The sequence below is a fragment of the Vulpes lagopus genome, chromosome 6, assembly GCF_018345385.1.
Source record: "Vulpes lagopus strain Blue_001 chromosome 6, ASM1834538v1, whole genome shotgun sequence".
NCBI lineage: Eukaryota > Metazoa > Chordata > Mammalia > Carnivora > Canidae > Vulpes > Vulpes lagopus.
The window spans coordinates 92,295,882-92,320,927 of NC_054829.1; the positions used below are offsets into that span (position 1 = coordinate 92,295,882).

Consider the following 25,046-nt stretch of genomic DNA (forward strand, 5'->3'; position numbering starts at 1 on the left):
TCTCTAGCTAAATAATACTTTCCTAGTCAGATATGCTATCACTAACTTAAGCATTCTATTTTTGGAAATTTAGAGGTTTAAAATATTATATATTACATTGTTATACAAAGGTTTTATGCTACCATTACATTGCTATACATTGCCTATACATACCAGCATACAGAACTCTTGTGAGATACTTGCACTACAACCACCACCACCTCATGCCATGCATTTCTTAATGTTTTGTGAAGGAGTTGTCCCTTTTCCAGATAGTCAGGGAGAAGAACAGTTTGTTCAGAACAAATCTATTTCAACATTACTACCTCCCTAAATATCTATAGAATACCAGAGAAGTTGTGTATAGGTTATCTTAAAAATCCATTCATTACTGGTCCATCCTTCAATTAGCCAATCTAACAACCTACTACCACCACCCACAAGTATCAATATCTTAATTATCAAATTCCAAATCATTACCATCCGTGATAACGTGTTTTCCCAAATTGATATTTACACTCCATCCTGTATGGTATAAAACTTTTATAAGTGGGTATTATACTTCTCTGACAGTTATTTGGGACTTAACTTGTATCTGGAGGCAATGAGGGGTAAAGTAGGTGAGTCCAAGAGAGAGCTGTGATTCCCCAGATCCAGGCATTGGGATTATTTATGCAGAGGAAGGCTGATTCTCTCAGAAGGGGTGAGAAATTGCTTCTAATACCAAAGAGGTTCAGAGGGGTTTTGAAACTCTGAGTTCCCATCAATGCCCTTCACTTACAATGAGAGACCTTATAAGGCAGAAGATTTAATTGGAGATTGAATTGTGCTGTCCTTACAGTCAAGCTTTAGTCTTGTCTTCAGTCCTATCTGCCCTGGAACTATAATTTAAGAGACTCCATCAAAGACTTTCAAATTTTACCTTATTTCTAAATTGAGTATTCATTGCCTTCCATTTCTCCATCACTCTTTGTATTATTTGAAGGCTTGAGAGCAGTTAGCTAGAACCACAGTTTTTAACTTAGAAATTTGGCCAATTAATTTACAACAAAGCTGGCAAGAATATACAATAGGAAAAGGACAGTCTCTTCCATAAGTGGTGTTGGGAAAACTTAACAGCTACATGCAAAAGAATAAAATTGGACCACTATGTTACATCATATACAAAAATTAACTCAAAATGAATTAAGACTTGAATATAAGGTCTAAAAGTATAAAACTACTAGAAGAAAATAGGCAGTAAGTTCCTTAACATCAGTCTTAAAAATGTTTTGTGATTTTGGTTTGGTTTGGTTTAGTTCTGACTTCAAAAGTCAGGGAAATGAAAGTAAAAATAAACAAATGAGACTACATCAAAGTAAAAGGATAAGCTACTTAATTGAAGAAGATACTTGCAAATCATATATACAATTAGAGGTTAATATCCAAACTACATAAAGAACCATACAATTCAGTAACAACAATCTGGTTAAAAAATGGATAGAAGTTCTGAAGAGACATTTTTTGAAAGAAGACATACAGATAGTCAACAGGCAAATGAGATGTTCAATAGAAATCAAAACCACAAGTCAGTATGGCTATTACCAAAAAGAAAGAAATAACAAATGCTGGCATGTATGTGGAGAAAAGGGAATCCTCATGCATTGTTGTTACAAATGCAAACTGTACCGCCGCTCCAGGAAACAATCTGGAGGTTTCTCAGAAACTTAAAAAATAGACCTGCCATATAATCCACCAATTTCATCAGTGGGTATCTGCTTGAAGAAAATTAAAACTCTAATTCAAAAAGATGCATGCACCCCTATGCTCACTGTAGCATTTGTTTGGTTGGACTGTAGACTTGATGGAAGAAGGAAGCTCATAAAATAGATGATAATGAACACTATGTGATTAAAATAAAAACTAAAAAAAAATTATCACATAGGAGACTGGAGTATTTGAAACTGAGATTTTAGAGGGGTCATAGTTGTTGTTAATAAAGGTTATGTTTGCTGATATAAATATAAAAGCAGTGCCATTTGAATTAAATACAAAATATAAGTATAATGCAACTGAAACATTATTAAATTCTAATTAGTTTATGTTGTCTGTCAAAGGGAGTTTAAGATTTGCCTTACCTTTATAAAAATGGATACAAAATTTAAAAGACGTGTATCCCCAGGCTAAGGCTTTGTTCTTGCCATGATAAGAAAATATTAAAAGATAATTTTCAATGGCACAACTTTCACACCATAACACAATATGATTTTACATTATACCTATTTTCTACCTAAGGCTAACTGTTGTACCAATAATCGACATGCCACATTGTAGAAACTGCTCTACCTTGCAAATGAATTCAAACAGTGGACCTACTATGCTGTGGCCAACAGCAAATCTTACCTGTATCTCACATGCCCCTTCTTATTACTCCTGTACCCTCTACCAAAGGGGGAAAAAATATTAAAACACTTTCAGATCTAGTCACAGTCAGTCTGTCAATTTGACTATTTATAAATGAACTCCAAAGAATAGATTAATATATAAATATGATTTACATACCTTAAGCATTTAGAAGATTTATACATTCTCTCCCATCCTTAAAAGGGATTGCCCTGGAAATGGCTAATTGCCAACAATATCCTCCTTATATTTTTTAAACAGTGATTTTGTAAGTGTGAAACATTTTAAAATTTATTGACACTCCAATCAACCAGTCTGCTTAAACATATTAACCAGCTTACTTGAACATATTCAGTCACCTATGGAAATTCCTTCTGCAGTAAGTTTTTAGCCATTTAGTTTTTGGAAATTTCCTCCTTGCAGTAAGTTTTAGCCATTCTGCTAGGATCCTGGTTCCAATAAGAATTCCAATTCTTGAAAAAACAATGTTTATAAGGAGAAGTAATAATTTTATTTTTTAAATCATATTTCATAAAAGAGTTCCACAGTCCAAGATTATGTAATAAACGCTCTGTGAGTTTTCAAACCTATGAGAAGATGATACCATACAACTGAATTGGAGAGTCTTAAATGATAACTCTTCCATATTTTCAGGCACACACAAAGTAGAATACATATACTCACACAGAATAAGACTTGGAACAACAGAATTTTGCCTGACTCAGGTGAAATTACCAAGTTTTACAAACTTGCCTGAGGGAAAAACATTGTTTTATCTCTTTAACAACTTTTATAGCAAGATAATATATACAGTAGCAAAGTTGATATATTTTTTGATATGGCAAACCAGTCATATCAACATGCAAATCTGTATTAAGATCTTCCCCTATAGCAGAGAGGTCACTCCAGAAAATGCAAATTCCACATGCTTATACAGAGTGATAGTGGGAGATTTCAAACTCACCAGAAGTTATACAAATCAAAATACCCAATCCTAGAGTCATACTTTTGCACATCCTAGTCTCAGGAATTGCCGTTCTAATTTTTGCCATCCCTTAACCATGTGGGATTGTGTTTTTAATTTAGTAGATAATTGTTTGTCTTCCATCTGATTGTCTCTTCTAGTATCCTGAATCTAGGAATTTTTTTTTTCAAATTGTTGAGACAAAACAAAAAAAGGGGGGAGGGGAGTGGTCTTTGTTTCTCTCTTGTTACTTCCTTCTTTTATTTAGTTTTAATTGTGAAATATAATTTACATACATAGAAGTGCACAAAATTTAAGTGTGCAACTCAATCTATTATGACTAACAATGGAACACCTGTGTAATTACTACCTAAAAAAAGATAGAACATTACCAGTGACACAGCCCCCATTGCCCCTGTCTCAACCATTATTGTTTATCCCCAAAGGTAACTACTTACAGGATTCCCAGCATTCCCATTCACGCTGTTTTCGAACAGTTATCATACAGTGTGCAGTTCTTTTTGTTTGTTTTTTTACTCAACATTTAGTTCGTGAAATCCATTCATGGTGTTATATTCAAATTAAATCTATTTGTTTTCATTTCTGTACAATATTTCATTGCATGAATATAACTATGCTGTCTACTCTCAAAGAGTGTTAGTTTGTTTCCAGTTTAGGCTATTATGAATAATGTTGCTATGAACCTTTTCTGTGCTTCTCTCTTGGTACACATATTCCTCTTTGGAGTAAATACCTAAGGAGTAGAATTGCTGAGTCTTAAGAAAAGCATATATTAGTTTTCAGGGATGCTGCCAAATTGTTTATCAAAATGATTGAATCAATTTACAATCCCAACAGTACTCTGGTAACTCCACATCCTTGCCAACAATTGATATTGTCTATTTCTTTAATCATTCTGGTGGCTCTGTAGTAGTATTCCATTTTCCTTATAATTTGTATATCTCTAATAACTAAGGAAATTGCCACGTTTTCACCTTTATTGCCATTTATCTTCTTTTGTGAAGACTCTTGCCCATTTTTCTAATTACTGTCTGTTTTATTCTTACTGATTTATAGAAATTATTTTTGTTAGATATGTTTATGGCAAATATCTTCTACTATAACTTATGTTTACTCTCTTAGTGGTCTATTTTGAACTACAGAGTATTACCGTAGTCAAATTTATCAATCGTTTGTACTCTATTCAAGAAATCTTTTGCGGGATCCCTGGGTGGCGCAGCGGTTTGGCGCCTGCCTTTGGCCCAGGGCGCGATCCTGGAGACCCGGGATCGAATCCCACGTCGGGCTCCCAGTGCATGGAGCCTGCTTCTCCCTCTGCCTGTGTCTCTGCCTCTCTCTATCTCTCTGTGACTATCATAAAGAAATAAAAATTAAAAAAAAAAAATCTACTTTAAAAAAAAAAAAGAAATCTTTTGCAATCTGATCTTGTGGATTTATTAGATACATTCCCTTACATTATTTTCTGGAAGTTTTACTGTTTATTTTTTATATATTTATATATAAGCCATTTGTATTGATTTCTCTGTATGTTGTAAATTAGGAGACAAGCTTCACTATTTTTCACATGTATATCCAAATATACCTAGTAGCGCTTATTGAAAAAAACCTCCCTTTCTCTATATATTGCAGTGCCAGCTGGGCATAAATCAAGTGTCTATGCATACATGGGTAATTTTCATTGATATGGTCTATCCTTGTATAAATACCATGCTGTCTTAATTACTGTATACAGCTATAGTCAGCCAGACCAGCTGAATGCAGCTGACTACAGCCAGCTTTTTCTTCTTCTTGAACATTGTCTTGGCTATTTTTATCCTTCTGCAATTCCATATAAATTTTACATTCAGCATTTCATTCTCTCTCTGTCTCTCTCACAAAAAGAACCTGGGATTTTGCCTAACAATTCACTGAATCTATAGATTACTTTGAAAAGACTTTATGTCTTCATAATATTGAGTCTTTGGATCAATAAACATGATATATCCATTCATTTATTTAGTATTATTTCAGTCAAAAAAGTTTATAGATTTTCATGTAGAGGTCTTTTACATTATTGTTCCTAGGTTACTTGATGTTTTCAATGCTATAGTAAGTGGGATATATTTTTGATTCCATATTTTAAGGTTTTGTTGCTGGCATATATATATATATATATATATATATATATATATATATATGTTTGATTTTTGAATATTGAGTCGTTATCATAGTAAACTGATAACTGATGAATTTTAATAATTTACCCTATACTACCTTGGTTTTTCTACATACATATTAATACCAGATCCAACCGTAACTTCTATTTCATTTTTTCCCCAATTCTTAAGTTATTTATTGTTGTTGTTTGGCTGTTGCACTATGCTGTGTACCTTTAATTGAACAGAAGTGGTACCAACTTGTAGCCTTTAGTTTCTAAAAATACTTATTTTAGTGTCTTAAGTGTGATTTTTGCTACAGGTTTCCTGAAAATTCTCTTTGTGAAACTAAGCACAATTCTTTTATTTCTAGTGTGCTGGATTATTTCTGGGTTGTTTTGTTGCTTTTCGGGTTTTTTTTTTTAAAGACTGATGTTGAATTTTATGTATATCTTTTCTGTATCTACCAACATGATCATAGGACTTCTCTCCTTTATAGTGTTGATATAGTGAAATACAATGATCATTTTTTAAGTTTTATTGAAAAACAATTGACACACATCAGTGTATAAGTTTAAAGCATATAGCATGATGGATTGATTCCCACATATTGTGAAATGATTATCACAATATGTTTAGCTAACATCCATCTTCTCATAGGTATAAGGAAAATAAAATAAAATAGAATAAAAGGAAAGTTTTTGTGTTGAGATATTTTAAGATAAACTTTCAATGTTTTTTTTGTATCATACATTAATGTTTGCTATAGTTATTATATTGTATACTATACTCCTAGCACTTATTTATCTTATAACTGGAAGTTTGTATATTTGACCAACTTCCTCCAATTCCCCCTCCCCACTACTCCATGCCTCTAATCATCACAAGTCTGATGTATTTTTACATGAGGGTTTTTTTTTTCTTTACATTTCACCTATAAGTGAGATGACATAGTATTTATCTTTCTCTATCTCACTTATTTCATTTAGTATAAGGCCTTCAAATTCCATCCATGTTGTCACAAATGGTAGGATATCCTCATTTTTTATGGATAAATAATATTTCATTGTAGGTATTTGATATATATCTCACAACTTCTTTATCCATCCATCTATTAATAGACACTTAGGTTGTTTCCATGTTGTGGCTATTACAACACTGCTGTTATGCTGTTATGTATGCTGTGAACATAAGGGTGCAGATATCTTTTCAAGTTAGTAGTTTTCATTTCCTTTGGATAAATTCCCTGAAAGAGTATTGCTGGATCATATGGTAATTTTATTTGTAACTCTTTGAGGAACCTCTATATTGTTTTCCATAGTGACTATACTACTTTGCAATTCCCCCAAAAGTGCAAGAGGGTTCCTTTTACCCCACATCCTCACCAGCATTTCTTATCTCTTATTTTTTTGATGATGGGCATCTAACAGGCATGAGATAATTATTTCATTGTGGTTTTCATTTGCATTTCCCTAATGACTAGTGATGTTGAGCATCTTTTCATGTATCTAATGGCCTTCCATACATCTTTGGAGAAATGTCTATTCAGGTTTTTCACCCAGTTATTAATTGGGTTGTTGTTGTTGGTGGTGGTGGTGGTTGTTTTTGCTACTTCATATTTAATTTTGTATCCTGCAACTTTACTGGAGTCATTTATTAGCTCTAATAGTTTTTGGTCAAATCTTTAGGATTTTCTCTAGATAAAATCATGTCATCTGCAAATAGAGACAGTTTTACTTCTTCTTTTCTGATTTTGATACCTTTTATTTCTTTTTCTTGCCTGAGTGCTCTAGCTAGGACTTCTAGTATTATATTGACTAGGTGAGTTGAGAGTAGGCACCTTTGTCTTGTTCCAAATTTCAGAGGAAAAGCCTTCAACCTTTCACCATTTAGTACAATGTTAGCTGTAGGCTTGTCACATGTGGTATTTATTATGTTGAGATATGTTCCTTCTGTACCTAATGTGTTAAGAGTTTTTATCATGAGATTTTGAATTTTATCAAATGCATTTTCTGCATCTATCAAGATAATCATATGATTATTTATTTTCATTCCATTAATGTCTTATATCACATTTATCAATTTGCATATGTTGAACTATCCTTTCATTCTAGGGAAAAATTCCACTTTTTCTGGGTGAATGATTCTTTTTAATGTGCTGCTGTATTTGTTTTGCTACTATTTCATTGAGAATTTTTGCATCTGTATTCTTGAGGGACATTGGCATGTGTTGTTTCCTTTCCAGTAGTGTTGTTTCTTGGTTCTGGTACAAGATAAAGCTGGCCTCCTAAAATGAGTTTCAGAGGTTTCTCTCCTATTTTGTTTTTTGGAAGAGTTTGAAGATTGGTATTAATTCTTTAAATGTTTGGTAAAATTCACCTGTGAAGCAATATGGTCCTGGGATTTTTTTTGTTGGGAGATATTTTATTATTGATTCAATCTCCTTATTCATAAATGGTGTATTCAGATTTTCTATTTCTTCCTGATTCAGTCTTGGAAAATTATATACATTTCTAAGAATCTTTCCATTTCTTCTAGGCTGTCTAGTTTTTTGGTGAATAGTTATTCATAGTAACCTTTTATGATCCTGAGAATTTCTCTGGTATCAGTTGTAATGTCTCCTTTTTATTTATAATTTTATTGATTTGGGTTCTTTCAATTTTTTCTTGCTTAATCTAATCAAGGGTTTGTCAATTCAGTTTATCTTTTCAAAGAATCAGCTTTTAGTTTGGTTAATCTTTTCAATTGTTTTTCTGTCTATATTTCATTTATTTATGCTCTAATTTTTATTATTTTCTTTCTTCCACTAAGTTTGAGCTCAGTTTCTTCTTCTTTTACTAGTTTCTTACGGCATAGAGTTAGGTTGTTTATTTGGGATCCCTCTTGCTTCTTTTTTTTTTTTTAATTTTTTTTTTTATTTATTATTTATGATAGTCACAGAGAGAGAGAGAGAGAGAGGCAGAGACATAGGCAGAGGGAGAAGCACAGGCTCCATGCACCGGAAGCCTGACGTGGGATTCGATCCTGGGTCTCCAGGATCGCGCCCTGGGCCAAAGGCAGGCGCCAAACCCCTACGCCACCCAGGGATCCCTCCCTCTTGCTTCTTAATGCAGGTGTTTATGGTTATGAACTGCTTTTGCTGTATTCCACAAGTCTGGCATATTGTATTTCCACTTTTATTTGTGTCAAGAAACCTTTTTTATTTCCCCTTAATATCTTCTTTTTTATTTCCCCTTAATATCTTCTTTAATTCATTGGTTGTTCAGGAGAGTATTCTTTAACTTCCATGTGTTCATGATTTCCTAGGTTTCCTCTTGTTATTGATTTCTAGTTTCATGCCATTGTGGTCATAGAAGATACTTGATATAATTTCAATCTTCCTAAATTTTCTAGGACTGGTTTTGTGGTCTAATATATACTTGATTGTAGAAAATGTTCTATGTGCACTCGCACTTGAGAAGAATGTGTAGCTGCTATTTTGAATAAAATGTTTAGTTTATCTCTGTTAGGTCCATTTAATATATAGTGTTTTTCAAGCCCACTGTTTCCTTATTGACTCTCTTTCTGAATGATCTAGCCATTGTTGAGAGTGAAATATTGAAGTTCCCAACTATTAGTGTATAACTATTTATTTCTCTTTAATTCTGTTAGTTTCTGCTTGATATATTCAAATGTTCCAGTGCTGGACACACAAATTTGAAATTGTTATATTTTCTTGATGTGTTGATCCCTTTACCATTATATAATGACCTTCTTTGTCTCTTTTTATCATTTTTAAAGTCTATTTTGTCTAAGTATAGCCACCCTTGCTTTTTTATTGTTGTTGTTACTAGTGTTGCTTGAAGTGTTCTTTTTCCCTTCACTTTATGTGTGTCTTTAATGCTAAGGTAAATCTTTTGTAGACAGCATATTGTTGAATCTTGATGTTTTATCCATTCATCTATTCTGTCTTTTAATTGGAGAATTTAATCTATTTACATTTAAAGAAACTATTGCTAGGTAAGAACATACTATTGCCATTTTTTGCTCACTATTTTCTGAATGTTTTCTAGATTTGTTTTTCTTTATTTCTTATTCTGTTGTCTTTTTGTGTGTTATGATGGCTTTTGGTATCACTATGCTTTCATGTCTTTATTACGTTCTTTTGTGTAATTATTACAGGATTTTTCTTTGTGGTTACAGGAGTCCTCTTTTTTTTTTTTTTTTTTACAGGAGTCCTCTTAGGCTTATAACACTATTTTAAACTGATAACAACTTCAATAGAATTTGTAAATTTTGCACTTTTACTTCCCCTCTCCCTCACACTTTGGTTATTTCTATTACAGCTACATATTTTAATACTGTATCAATAATGACAGATTTCTGTAGTTTTTTTGCGCTATGATTATGGGTTATTGTAGATTACTTTCACTATGTTAGATTTTTTTACCTCTTAAATTAGAGTTGTAGTTGAATTACATACCACTGTTATTGTGAAATCTAACTATGACTGTACATTTGCCATTGCAGGTGAGAGTTATAATACACTTTTAAGCTTTTATATTGCACATTTGTGTTCTTTCACTTCCACTAGAAAAATTCCCTTTAGCATTTCTTGTAAACCAGGTCTGTTGGTAATAAACTCCTTTTGCTTCTGTTTCTGGAAAAATCTTTATTCCTCTGTTTCTGAAGGACAGCTTCAATGTATATAGAATTTTTGATTGGCAGTTACTTTCTTTCAATATTTTGAACATGTCATCTCATTTCTCCTAAAACACAAATTTACCTGCATCCTACTAGCTATTAAAACTTAAGGAGTTTTGGTATGGAATATGTTTATTATCAAACTTTAAAATATTTCTTTTTCCTGTGATTTTTCTTTGACCTATGGCTTAATAAAATTGTAATTATTGGTTTCCAAGCAAATGAGGATTATCTGGTTTTCTCAGTCCCACCTCCCTCCAATTGTTACAGCTTTGAAGGCTTTCAAAAGTGTTGTACAGCTTCTCAGTCTCTTAGCTTCTTCTTGTTAGATTGGAATTTATGCCTCAGGGAAGAGCAGTTCTAGATACCAGGGCATATTCCTGGATTATCTTCTTCTCCAGAACCTTGATCTTCTCATTTTTTATTTCTTCTGTAGTTCTTAAATGAATTATACATTTAATTTGTCTAGTTGCTGTCAATGGGAAGATGTTTTTCATTTACCAGAATTGGAAGTCAACAGCCCCATTACTTTTAACATTAGATTCCTAAGTGCAGATATCAAATAACTTGGGGAGGGGGTAGGATTCAACAAGAATATTTAAATTATCCAAGTTGCAGATTTTATCATGGTAAATAAAATTCAACAAATATTCTTTCATGTGGGTGATAACAACTCTAATCAAGTTTAAAGTCTTTATGTAACTTGGAGCTCCTGGATGGCTCTGGTAGTTAAGTATCTGCCTTCAGCTCAGGTCATGATCTTGGGGTCCTGAGATAGAGCCCTGCTCAGTGGGGAGCCTTCTTCTCCCTTTGTCCCTTCCCTCACTCTCATGCTCTTTCTCTCTCTCTCCCTCGCGGTCCCTCAAACAGATAAATAAAATCTTTAAAAAAAAAAGATTTTCTATAACTTTATACAACTCAACACCTAAAAACCAAACAAGATAATTAAAAAATGGGCAAAGGACCTGATTAGACATTTTCCCAAAGACATATGGATTGCCAAAGACACAAAAATGTGCTCAACGGCACTGATCATCAGGGAAATTGAAATCAAAACCACACTTAAATATCATCTCATACCAGTCAGATGGCTAGTATCAAAAAGAAATGAATTGATATGTTGGTAAGAATGTGGAGAAAGAGATCTTTTGTGCACTGTTAGTGGAAATGTAAATTGGTATAGCTACTCTGAAAAATAGTATAGAGTTTCCTCAAAAAATTAAAAACAGAAATATCATATTATCCAATAATTCCACTACTGGCTACTTACCCAAAGAAAATGAAAACACTAATTCAGACCCAGTAACCACACTACTGAGGATTTACCCTCAAAATACCAAAACACTAATTCAAAGGAATACAGGCATCATAATGTTTATTGAAGCTATATTGTAGTATTTAAAATAGCCAAATGTTAGAAGTACCCCAAGTGTCCATTATGATGATGAATAGATAAAGAAGATTGGCATACAAACATACACAATGGCATATTATCCAGCCATAAAAAGAATAAAGTCTTGCCATTTGCAACAACATGGATGGAGCTAGAAAGTATAATGCTAAGTGAAATAAGTCAGTCAGAAAAAGACAGATACCATATGGTTTCACTCATATGTAGAATTCAAGAAACAAAACAAATAAGAAGGAAAAAAAAAAGGGAGAGAGAGAGAGAGACAAACCAAGAAACAAACTCTTAACTATATAGAACAAACTGATGGTTACCAGAGGGGAGGTATGTGGGTGAATGGGGGGTATGTAAGGGGATCAACAGTACACTTATCATGATGAGCACTGAGTAATGTATAGAATTGTTGAAACACTGTATCATACACCTGAAGTTAAAATATATAAATATATAAATACACCTGAAGTTAAAATATATAGAACTGTATGTTTACTATGTTGAAATTTTTAAAAAATTAATTTAAAAAAGGCATATGTACCTACATGTTCATTGCAGCATTATTTACAAAAGCCAAGATATAGGAGCAACCCAAGTGTCCATCAATAGATGAACAGATGAAAAAGAATATATAAATTATGTTATATATTATATTAATATATAAAGAATATATATTATGTTGTATATTATATAAATGTATGTACATATATATGTAACTTATGATTCCAGGGAAATCAAGTAAAAATGATTTTCAATATTATTTATTGATGTATAAATTCAAAAAGTTATATTAAATGTAGGCATACTAGTATTAATATCACTGAACTATGGAATAATCAGGCATTTGGAAATAAAGTAGCTATCTGTGGTAATAATAAGAAGGTAATTAATTCCAGGGTTGAATAAGAAAGTAGAAGAAGATCATTGAAAGAAATTATACTAAATATTTATCATGCTTCTTTTTGGCTAGGTCTTACATAGTATCATAAAATTAAATATGAAGTAATAAACGTAAACAAAATACAGAAATTTATGCTGATGTTATGTCAAAAGATTTTTCAGTACTTGAAAGTTAATTTGGTATTAATTGTGTATGACTTCAGAGTCTCAGTAAATACTTGTTGATGTTCTTTTATTCTATTTTCTCTTTCCATAGGAGGAGAGGTCCCATACACAACTCTGGCTACTCGAATGATGATGGGGGCTTGGTGGCTATTTGCATTGATTGTCATCTCCTCTTACACAGCAAATCTTGCGGCTTTCCTCACTATTACCCGCATCGAAAGCTCCATCCAGTAAGTAGACAAAGATTCCAGTAGCTACAAAGTATGAGGAATGACAAGAGTAGCTAACACTATTTGAATAGGTATAGGGTATCTGATAATAAATTTATGCTTTCCTTTTGAATAAAGGCTTAATTTTGTGATATGCAAATATCACTGTATTGGTAGAACATTTTTTATAAAATATAATTCTGGGTATAATTTTAATGTTGCTTCCCACATTTTCCTGGAAGAATAACACATATTCAGTATTTTAGTTTCCAAGAAGTATGACGGTGTTTGGGCAGCATTGTAAAAAGGAAGGAAAGGGAGTCATACTAAAACATATATATTTCAAGTTTGACAATATCAGTTTTTGTCTTGAGTCTGCCCCATTATGCACTGATTAAATAGTTGGTAGATATTAGATGACTGACAGATGAGAGGTAGGGAAAGAGAGAGAAAGAGAAAGAGAGAGACAAGGGCAGGGGGCATAGAGAGTGACGGAACAGTAAAGAGAGACTACCACATTCATTTGTCTCTTCATTACATTGTAGCTAATGCCATAGCTAATGTGGTCATTATTACAGCTGCTTTTTCAGCTGCAATGGTGATAAGTTGTCACTAACTGTGGTGCACTTATGTTACTCCTAAAAGTTACCTAAGTCAATGTCTCAGTTCATAAATGCTACTCCCACGAGCCCCAAGAGCCTATGTTCTAGCACAGCCAATTCTCCTTTTGTGGTTTCATGCATACAATCAGTCCCATGGTGCACCTTCTGATTTCTTAGAACATGATGTTCTGTATGTTGTTTTAAGAAATATTTTCCTGAAAATGTTTTATTCATCCCAAAATGAGATAGTTTGAATTTTCTTACAGTTGAAAAAATTCATTCTCAACAAAACTGATAATTCAAAATTATGAATAATTAGATTTGTTAAGCAATTCATTAGGGATTTAATTCATCCTTAAAGGAAAACATGAGTTCTTCTTGCCTTTTGAAAAATTTGTAAATGAAGTCCATTAATGACACAAAACTATTATAACACAATGCTAAAAATATGCATTTGCTCATTTAATACTTGAAATCATCTTCTGAAATACATACTATTAAGAACCCTTTTTATAACTGAAGTTGGTAAGTAACTTCCCCAAATCATGCAGCTAATAACCTATTGATTAAGGGCCATACTTTAAATCTGTCTGATTATTGAACCTGTGTTCTAACTTTACCACTCTAGTTCCCATTCCTTATACTTTTGTATGGCCAATTGTTTTTAGAGAACATTATAAAGGATGTGTCATTGTCCTATTCATTGGTAAGTGTGAGGATCTGAAGGATGACATTTTTCAAATCTTTATTTGGCCTGAGGAAATAAAATATCAAAAGTTAGGTAATTTTAAATGGGACAAATTTTGTAGGCATATATCCCAACATGAGCTAATTACATCTATAATTGGTACCTGCCATTCAGGATAAGACCACTTGGCAGATCCAATCAATAGACCTCATATAAAGAAGGGGCACCTAGGGTCACAGTTAGTTAAGCATCTGACTCTTGGTTTTGGTTCAGGTCCTGATCTCAGGGTTGTGTTATCAAGCCCCGAGGTTGGCTTAGCACTGAGCACAGCATCTGCCTGAGATTATCTCTCCTTCTCCCTCTGCCCTTCATGCTTTTGCTCTTTCTTTCTCTCTAAAATAAATAAATCTTTTTTGCTTTTTTTTCAAGAAAGCACATTAGGGAAAATAGTTTGAAAAATTAAGGTGGAGTATTATATCTCACTAATATACTTATTATCAATTACGTTTTACTTGCCACATTTTGGGTGCACTTAAAGTAAAAACTGATGTAGTTCATAACTGATTGAAACATTTTAAAGAAATACATGAAGAAAAATTTGTAAATAAAATAATTAATTTTATGCAATAAATGACAATAACAGTAATAAAAATTATGACTAATAATCACTGAGAATATATTATGACTTTATTAAGTATGTTACATATATTGCCTCATTTATTCCTCAAAAACACCCTGATAACACAGGTATTACTATTATTCTCATATGTAAATGAAGAAACAGAAGTTTGCAAGTTAAATTCTTGAGATCACATAACCAACAGTATCAGAGCTAAAAGTCTAGCCAGTGTCAATCCAACACCCATCCATGGTCTTACCCACCAAATTTTTTCCTTATCTAGTGATGGTTTTTACAGATTGTTTGCCAAATCTGCTTTCCTGGGGTTGCAGACCTCATGGTATGTGTTCATCTGAGCTAGTCATTACCAACTTTGCCAGCATTAGTTTGTATCTTGACTTTTATGCAATAGCAGTGGGAGCAGAAGCCTCTGTCAAATTTTTACACCCATAAGGTTTCTCTAAAGGTAAAATCTAATGGAAAAAAGATCATAATTTCACATGATGTTTCCCTCAAGTATACTTCCACAGTCCACAATAACTGAGCCTTCATTTCTTAAAAAATTATTTCTTTCTAATGCCAGCTCACATTATTAAAAGTCAACAGTGGGTATAATAAATCTCTCTTCCTTCTAATCTGATCACTAGTCTAATTTTGAAAGGGGGAAAAAATCAGAGCCAAAGGAATTAAAAGAAGCCTGATTCTCTTCCCAAACTTAAAGATATCTTCTAATTTCATGCCTCAGCTGCATTGGTAAACATAATTGCCTGCAGTGTTTCTTGGAAGCATTTAAAATTCCATTTGCAACTAATGTCAAACTTTCTTGGAAGATTCTAAGTTTATTTTTTCTTAGAAAAGACAAAAAACACATTACCATCCAATGTCATGCTCCTTAATCATTTATATTCATAAGATTTGTTCATCATCAAATGAAGCAATGCTTGTCAAAACACCTTTTCAGCTCATTTTTGCTGTGCCATTAGCACACATATCCCAGTCACATGTTCATTCCCAAAATTCAAAGTTGCCTCTCCAGACCTGGAAGGACAGAGGTAGTTAGAGGGAAGTCAGTGAGAGAGAGAGAAAGAGCTACTACTTCTAAATAGATGGTTGATGGAAACTCTTACAGTTTGGTAAGAGAAATCCAATACATTTGTTCTTGAGAAACTGAATTTGTTTTACAAAATTTACCTCTTTTACAAAATTAGATATTTATTGACATCTAACCTTCCAGGTGTCACTTGCCATTAATTAAAATTTTGAAGGTAAATTTTCCTTGAAAAAGATAATTCCCAAGTTTAATTTTATACCCCTTCAGTGATAATTATGTCCTGCTGCTTGATATGATGGAATATGATAGATAATGACATATTTGGGATGGGTAATATTGAGATATACAGTTGAATTTTTCTAAAGGAAAAAATATGCAATTTCTATGAGACTCTAATGACGTTTGGACTGGGTCATTGTTATTGAATGGTACCAATGTAGCTGGTTGCTTTTAGATACCTAGCAAATGGAATGAACCTTTTTTTTTCCCCCACTGGTAACCCAGCTAAGATGGGCACTGGTAAAATGGAGCATGTGAAATTTTGAAGGTAATTTCAGAACCAGTACTGGGTAATAACATCATGAACATTATTAGTTCCATTAGTCTTTGTTGTGATGTGATTTTCAAAAACCTACTTCTCTCACATATAAAGTGGGGAAAAAAGCTACAAAGGAAATCACAGTTGTAGTCATTAATAACTTTAGAATCAGATTGTCTTTGGTGGTAAAACTTAAAGTCTGATTTCCTGAGGCTATAAGTAAGCTTGGGTCTATTCAAAGGCATCCTAAAATCCCATCATAGGTTTATGTTTAAAGCATTCATTCACTATAATGTTTGAGGTTGGACTAAACAAATATTGACTGACTGTAGTCATTGAATAAACTAATTTGGGATATATTTCATATGCAAAAGGAGATCCATATTCTATGCTATCGTGGAGGAGACTCCGTTTCCCTTAGCATACCAATAACAGGACTTTTGTATCCACATTTGCTCATATTTGGAAGAGAAAAAAATATTGAGCAGTTGTTTTTCTCATGCCACACAAAAGAGTATGAGCTAGCCCTGGGCTTAGAAATCTAAGTCTGTCACCAGGTCTGGGTATAAGAGAGAATGGTAGAACTGGCAGGTGCTCTCTAATGAAATTATTTCTTTCTTTCCTTTGCTCTCACAGAACTATGTAATTATATTCAGCAAGTTACTATTCAAAGAGATCATTACAATCTTGGAAATGGAGGCACTTCTAACATAAAAACTAAATAAATATATTACTTCATTCATTTAATTCAACTGAATGTATATATTTAAACATCATACTAGGTAATTGAGTCCAAAAGGATATTTAGATATTATTCCTGAGCCACAAGTTAGAGACATAGCAATGTAGAATTTAAAGACATTGGAATTGTAATAGATTTGTGAAATGCTGTGTGAACACAGGGAAGGAGTGATTTAATTCAATAACTTGGAGAACAAGGGGAGGTGAAAGGGAAGATACTATCAGGCATCACAGAGGTATCATCGAGAGTTTGATCTTGAACAATGAATTTCAAAAGCCTGAAGCAGTGGCTTACTGGGGAATATTTGCAAAAGCAAGAGAGGTATGAAATTCTTAGGAGACTGTCTAGCAAAGGGCAGATGATCAAAATCTGTTAATTTCCTTCCTGGATTGAGATGAGTGATCTGAGAGTGGCAGGAAATAAAATAGAAAAGGAAAGTGGAACCAGATCCTGAAAGGCATGATAAAACTTGTTGAAGAATTTGGAATTTTTCCTGGAGATAATGGAGAGTGACGTCATTGAAGAAAGACAGCTTTATCTGTGGAGAGGAGCTTGGGTAGGAAAGAAAAGATACAGAAGTGTATGAAAGCTAGTAGGTTTCTATTTAATATAAATTGAATCATGTATCTTCTTGTTTCAGGGCTATTTTAATTTGAAAATACCAAAGGTTTAAGGGAATTTAAGAGAAATGTGGCTTGAGAAAGTTTTTATCTCTAGGCTAACATTTACATTTATAGCAGATGCTGGAATATTGACTTAGTTTATTTTTGAAGATTTTTAAAGAGAGAATGTGGTTGACTACCTTATCACTAAAACAGGTAGAGAAGGAGAGAGTTACTAGTGTGAGAAAATTCTAGAAATCACTCTGGTTGGATGACTTTTCAGATGCAATTTTGCAGAAAAGTTGCATCTCAGTGTCTGCTATTCATGGATTTTATCTTGTTAATTATTTTTGGCTTTAAGTCATCAAAAAATAAGTCATAATTGTTTTTAATAAATTCTAATGCATTTTCAAAGTAATACAGGACTATACTGAGAAAATAGGAAAATACCGTAAATTTTGAAGGACAAAGTGTTAATAATCCATAGCTTGTCGTGTTGCAATATGTTCTATTAATATTTAAACAAGCTTTTTTTAACAGTGTATTTTGAAGTAATTATATATACACAGGAAGTTGTGAAGATATAGTAGAGTGAGGTCCCAGGTACCCTTCACCTAGTTTCCTCCATGGTTACATCTTAAGTAATTATATTGTAATATCAAAACAAGGACATTGACATGGATGCAATATATGCATATACTTCTATGCCATTTTATTACATGTACAGAATGTATAACCACCACTGCAACAGCTATAGAACTATCCTACCATTACAAAAATCTCCCTCATTCTACACTCCTTCTTCCCCACCAGCCCCAACCCCTAAGAATAACTAATATGTTCCCTACGGTATTTATCCTTTCAAGAGTGATATATAAGTTGAATCATACAGTATGTGTCCTTTTGAAATAACACCTTTTCCCCCCTCTCAGCAAAATGCCCTTGAGATCTATCCAAGTTGTTGCACACATCAACAGTTCATTGCTTTTTATGGCCGGGTATGATATGAATGTACTAGTTTGCTTAACAATTTACCTATTGCATGGAATTTTTTTATTCTAAGTTTTTGGCTATTGTAAATAAAGTTGCTAAGGGCATTTATGTGCATTTCTGGTTTTTTTTATAGATATGTTTTTATTTTTCTGGCATAAATGCCCAGGAGTAGGATCCCAAGTCTCCCTGCATACTATTTCTCTACTTACTCTGTTTTCTCTTACTTAACTGTTGCTTCCCTCTTTTCCATTCTCTTCTCACTCAAGCTTATGATCCAGACTGTGGAGTCCAGATGGTTACCTTCCTCCATCCTTAAAACTGATCTGAAAACCTCTATTATTACTATATCCAATCAAAATAAAGTGCAATTCCACAGCCACGCATATTGAACCCTTCAAAAGCTGACCCAGCCTCATTTCTCTACTGGCACCAACTGTAATCCATTCTCACACTTGTTCATGTTCCAGTTAAGCTACTCTTGGAGGACATTTCACACTTCTGTGGAGTTTACATGCTGTTCCCTTCCCCTGAAAGGAACCAGAACTCTGTTGTCTTCTGGCATCATCCATTTGCACAGTCACAATTAGCCATTACACATGTGTCTTCTCTTTGAGGGTATAAATTCTTCAAAGGCAAGGGCTATACCATATTCATATTTGTGCCCTTAATGTGTCCCAGAAAGCCTGATGCATAGTATTAATAACAACAGCAGCAGCTTACATGACTGAGTGTGTGTTCTATGACAGACACTTCCCTAAATGTTTTGCTTAGATTTTTCTCATTTAATCCTCATGATAGCCCCACGAGATATATATTATTTTCATCTCCATTTTGGAGATGATAAATCAAAAGTGAGGATGGTAAACCTAGGCAGTCTGGCACTAGAAACCTTGTCTTAATCAGTGGACCATATCATGTGCAATTAGCAAATACACTAAGCCTTTATCAAATGAAATAAATAAACAAGTGAATAAATAAGTGAATGAAAACCATAAGGGTCATTGTAAGTTTTCTGAAAAATAAAAGAGTTCTGCAGAAAAGAATCAGTGGCCGAATTATATTTAGCTAAGTTAATTTCAGCTATTTCTAAGTTACGTGGTATCCTAGAAACAGAAACAGGAGACCATGAATTTAAATAAATCTGCATGCAAATCCTTTGCCACTTATTAGCTGAATGATCTTGTCATTTTCCATAATTATTTTAAGCCTTATTTTCCCTAAAGGTAAAAAGATAATGGGTTCAACTTCATAGGTTTAATATAAAGAATAAATGGGAAACAAAGAGATACAAATAACAGCACAGTTCTTGGATACATGCTATACTTGCTTCCCTTTTTCTCCTTGTTCTCTAGGAAGTCATATGGATTCCTGGACTGTTTTCATCCCTCCACCCTTTTCAGTGGTGCTAATCACTATCATTTTTACTATTTTGTTCACAATTCCATGCACTAAATTATTCCTTCTACCTGGTTCACCTAGACCTCAAAGTTCCTTGCTATTGCTGCTGTTGCTTCCAGCACAGCTGCCACTGCCCTACCTCACAGTCCATCTTCCTGGGGGTTGTCTTCTTATCACACCATTTAATCCTCCAAACCCCTAAAGATTTTAAAAAAGAAGAAGAAGAAAAAAAAAAAAGAACTGACTGTCAAAAAAGCCTTATTCGGGGATCCCTGGGTGGCGCAGCGGTTTGGCGCCTGCCTTTGGCCCAGGGCGCGATCCTGGAGACCCGGAATCGAATCCCACGTCGGGCTCCCAGTGCATGGAGCCTGCTTCTCCCTCTGCCTGTGTCTCTGCCTCTCTCTATCTCTCTGTGACTATCATAAAGAAATAAAAAAAATTAAAAAAATATATTAAAAAAAAAAAAGCCTTATTCGAATGTAAGCATAAGTAAGGATTTGGCTGAATGATTCACTGTTGTCTCACCTTTGCTTGATTAACTATCACTACATCAAGCTGCCATGGATAGTGAATGCACTTAACTTGGGTCAGGACATCTGTTTGTCAGGCAAGTTTTCTCTTTTAAGTCATCTTTAATTGGCCCTCTCATCACAGAGCTCATATGCTACTTCCTCTGTGCAGCCTTCTCCGTAGTGTTCATAACGAGATTCAGTGTCTCTTTTTGTTTTAACCACCTGGCATCTATCTACCTGGCTTAAACCCTAAATTACATGTACTTTTGTTGAGGTAGTATTCTACTTGTTTTACCTTTTCAGCTGAAATGTATGCTCTCGATTGTGCCTTTATTGCCTTTGTATCAGCGCAGCGCCTCTTACGGAGTAGCTTAGTGACTACATAGTTGGTCACAGGTAAAATATTCATGATGTAGTGAACCAGAAAGGGATTTCTTAGAATCTGGCCTGAGACTGTGGAACCTTGTGACTTGTCTATATACCTCATGACAAATCAGGAAGCAATATGAAAGCCATTTTTACGTGTCATTATTCCAGGATGAGAGAAGAAGCCCCAAGTGGTATGCTCTCAAGGTTTTCTCAGTGTCTCACCCACTCCAGGCTTCCAGTGGGAGGCTACTTCAGAGCTCTCAGCAGGGAATTGCACACTTTATTAGGAACAGCCAAAGTCAAGGTCACTGAAGTGAGCTGGGCCTGATTCATACCACTTTTATGTTTCAGTTTAGTACGGAATTGTATAGGCTTAGCTTCAGACAGGCCCTACAGACGGAGGAAGACATTCATCTCCTTACTCTATATTGTTCGGTGTTGAAATGGCTTACTTGTCAAAGCACTTAAGTACCACAGTGATGTATGTTTGATAAACATATAGCCATCTAGATGTTATAGACCATGATTTTCTCTCTTTTTGAAAAAAATAAAACTCTCAGAGTTTTTTCAAAGCCACCCTTCAGTGAACATTTAATTAAAAGTTGTCTCCCACTTTATTTGTGACTCCCAGGAACAGGGCTATATTATCATTGCTGTAGACTCTTATTTACAATGAGCTCACCAAGATGAAAACTTTGCCAAACTAATAAGTGCCCACAACCCCTAACATGATCTTCTGGACAAGCAATTATTCTAAACAAGTCAAGTTCTCCTCTCTTTCGTTGTCCCCAGCCTTTGTCATCTAAACGCAGAAACCTATTAAGAACTTGCGAATAAAAATTCCTGTCTCCTATTTTCTGTTGTTTTCCTTCCTTTCCTGAAATCAGCTGAATAAATAAATTCTCTCTACCGCAAGTAGGTGGGTATGATAAAACCCTACACTAAGGAGTACTTGGTTGAGTCATTTCAGAATAGCTTAACTAACTAGTTTGAGTATGGGGCATGTTTTTGTGAAATTAATGTAGGAAGAGTATGTGATAGAAATAGTGACAGTGGAATCGGCAGGCAGGGCTGTTGGGCAGAACACTGCCGAAGGAGATCAGAGACCTAGTTCAAGTGTCCAAGCCTCGTTCTTGCTAATAAACAATAAGGCAAGCTTTTAAACCACTTTGGACTTTAGCTTTCTGTCTTTAAATATGTGATCCATTCCTCCTCTCACCGCACAAATATTTGTTCCACAGGTTGGATTAAGTTATTTTCAATGTCCCTTCAATGGTGCAACTCTCTATCAACTACATAAATGCAGTATCTTATTTAAACAAAGTCTGAGATAAGAGATAAAAATATATTCACATGTTATTTTTATAAAAGAAATCCTAGATTATAAGGCAGAACTGAAAGGAAACTCTCGGTTTGCCAAATCACTTTTTCTTTCTTTCTTTCTTTCTTTCTTTCTTTCTTTCTTTCTTTCTTTCTTCTTTCTTTCTTTCTTTCTTTCTTTCTTTCTTTCTTTTCTTCTTTCTTTCTTTTCTTTCTTTCTTTCTTCCTGTTTCTCTTGCCTCATCTGTCTTTCCCTGTCCTCTCCATCACACCAGCAATCCTGATGGGCTGACCTCCACCCTCTGCCAAGTGTCTCTTTGACCCCATTAGTTCTCTGATTCTCTTAGTTGCTCTGCAAGCTCCTATCAGATAGTCCATTTATTTTTAATGACTTTCTCCTCCACTCCTACACACACTGTCACCACACACATACCCGCTATAGCCCCTGTTTCTCACACCCTGATCTTTTAACCTAAGGACAAAGTTTAGAATCGCCAGATGCCCCAGGTCATGTCAAGTCATGGGGAGGGTAAAGAACAGATCTGCAGGTGGCTTGCTGGGCAGCTTTTGCAGATGAAGATTGCCATTTTCTCAGAGCAATGCTGCAAATTCTCAAGATCTGCTACTGAATTGGGAAGGGACTCCATAGGGAGGGTACCTTTCCAAAACATTTTGGGCATTTATAATCTGAATGGCTCTTAATGAGACCTGACTGTGAACATCAGGACATGCATTTTATGCATAGTTTTGGTTGAAATTTCTCAAAAAAGAAATATACTTAATTAGGAATACAGCATTATTTCTCTGCATGATTAAGAAAAAAACAACCAAAAACTTAAAAACTTTTTTTGGAGAGATCCACAAACCTATAACACTGGAAAGAAGGGGAATTTATTTCGTATTGGGGAAATTTTAAGTTATCAGTAGAAACTTGGTATCCTGCTCTGTTATGAAGAGCCAGGATCTTTGTTTTAAGATAGATTCATTAGAATCTTCACTGAAACAATGACCTTCCACCTTACTTTGACAGTATGTTCTACTGGGTCTTCAAATAGGCTGTTAAATTTGTCCTACTGTTATTCTTAGTCACGTCTTTCTCTTCAGTTATTTCCTTCCACCGCAAATAATTTTATAATGTGATTAAAGTTTTTGAACTCCTTAAAAGAACTTAGAGGGAAAAAAATTACAAATTACTATTGATTCCTCATGTGAATATACCTCGTATTTTATTTGGGTCATTTTTGTGTGTGTGTAGAAGCATTAGGTGTTATTGTATCACAGCTTGTTAGCTGGCTGTATGTGAGGTTATGATCAATGGTTCAGTGTCAGCCTTCGAGAGTATATTGAATAGAGTTTTTCTCATAAGTCAGCACTGGCCCTGATTCTAATGAGCATTTTCAGTGTTAATTTGAAGTATAGAATAGGGAGTGAGCTTATTAAACATGCAGATTACTTTATATTGAGTAGGGGTGATTATTGACTAGAACCACACTGTAAGAATTCATAAGGACCTTGACAAATTAAACAGGGTAATTATAAGTGAGACGAAGCTTTTAATAGGGACAAATATGTAATAATTCACTCAGAGATAGAAAAAACAAACTGTGTGTGTGTATGTGTGTGTATCTATGATAATTTAAAACTGGAGGTGAAAACAGTTTCAGGGCAGCCCCGGTGGCTCAGCGGTTTAACTGCTGCCTTCAGTCCAGGGCATGATCCTGGAGACCCAGGATCAAGTCCCACATCAGGCTCCCTGCATGGAGCCTGCTTCTCCCTCTGCCTGTGTCTCTGCCTCTCTCTCTGTGTGTCTCTCATGAATAAATAAATAAAATCTTAAAAAAAAAAAATCAGGAGAGTTCTCTGTTAAAAAAAAAAAAAGAAAACAGTTTCAGAATGAATCATCTGTCAATTACAAATTTGAAATGTAATGTTGGTGTTTATAAAGAAAATGACCAAAGTGACCTAGCAGTGTAAAAGTTGCTAGGGCTTCTTAAATACTATTGTGACCTATTTATAAAGTCCATAAATTATGCAAAAATTACAAAGAAAAGGAAAAAGTGCCTTAGCTAATAGCAATGTAAAAAAGTGAGTAATAGATCTTGTGGGTGAGAACTATAGGAATTTAGTGTTTAACTCAGAAAAGAAGAGGCTAAAGGATGAAAAACAAGAAAGAAGTGTTTTATTATATAAAGAAATATTGTACTGGAGATGATGGGTAGCTATTGTCCATTTTCACAGAGAAGAAAATGAGAGGCTTATGTGAAAAAGGTGAGTGTTAGGTTAGGCATGAGTAAGAACTTCCTGGCATTAAGTTTTCTAAGTCAGTAAAGTGCCTAGGGAAGAAGAAAAAAGTCCATTTTGGGAGCTGGCTTTTATTCCTTAAGATATATCATTGAATTATGTGATACCTTCAGGAACTCTTCCAAACACTCTGATGTTATGGTTTTATTAGGGTTCTTACTTAACACCATTTAGAAATTTGTTGATCCTCAGGGAAATTCATGGGAATTAGTCAGGTCTTTCCTATATTTTCAATGACGTAAGAACATAAAAATCTACTCTTCTATTGAAGTCTCCTGGATTATTTGAGGATATCATCCTAACATAAATTTTACAATCAGTTGACAGTCAATGGTGACATAATGAAATGTTATCCGTACAAATTTAGGATAGTTCCAGATTTGTTCATAGTGTCCTGCAGTAAATAAATATTGAATTCTTTCATGATATCTCAGGAAGAAACTGCACATACTTTCTACCTTACACAGACAA

The 25,046-nt window shown here is 34.1% G+C and overlaps 1 protein-coding gene across 2 annotated transcripts in view; it reads left to right on the plus strand.

Annotated features, from left to right (window-relative positions):
- Positions 1–25,046, plus strand: part of GRID2 (glutamate ionotropic receptor delta type subunit 2) — a 1,439,737-nt gene that overhangs the window by 1,193,867 nt on the left and 220,824 nt on the right. For both annotated transcript variants that reach the window (XM_041760141.1, XM_041760142.1), the window contains one exon: positions 12,723–12,861. In XM_041760141.1, coding sequence (XP_041616075.1) covers positions 12,723–12,861 — 139 coding nt within the window. The remainder of the gene's footprint in view (positions 1–12,722; positions 12,862–25,046) is intronic.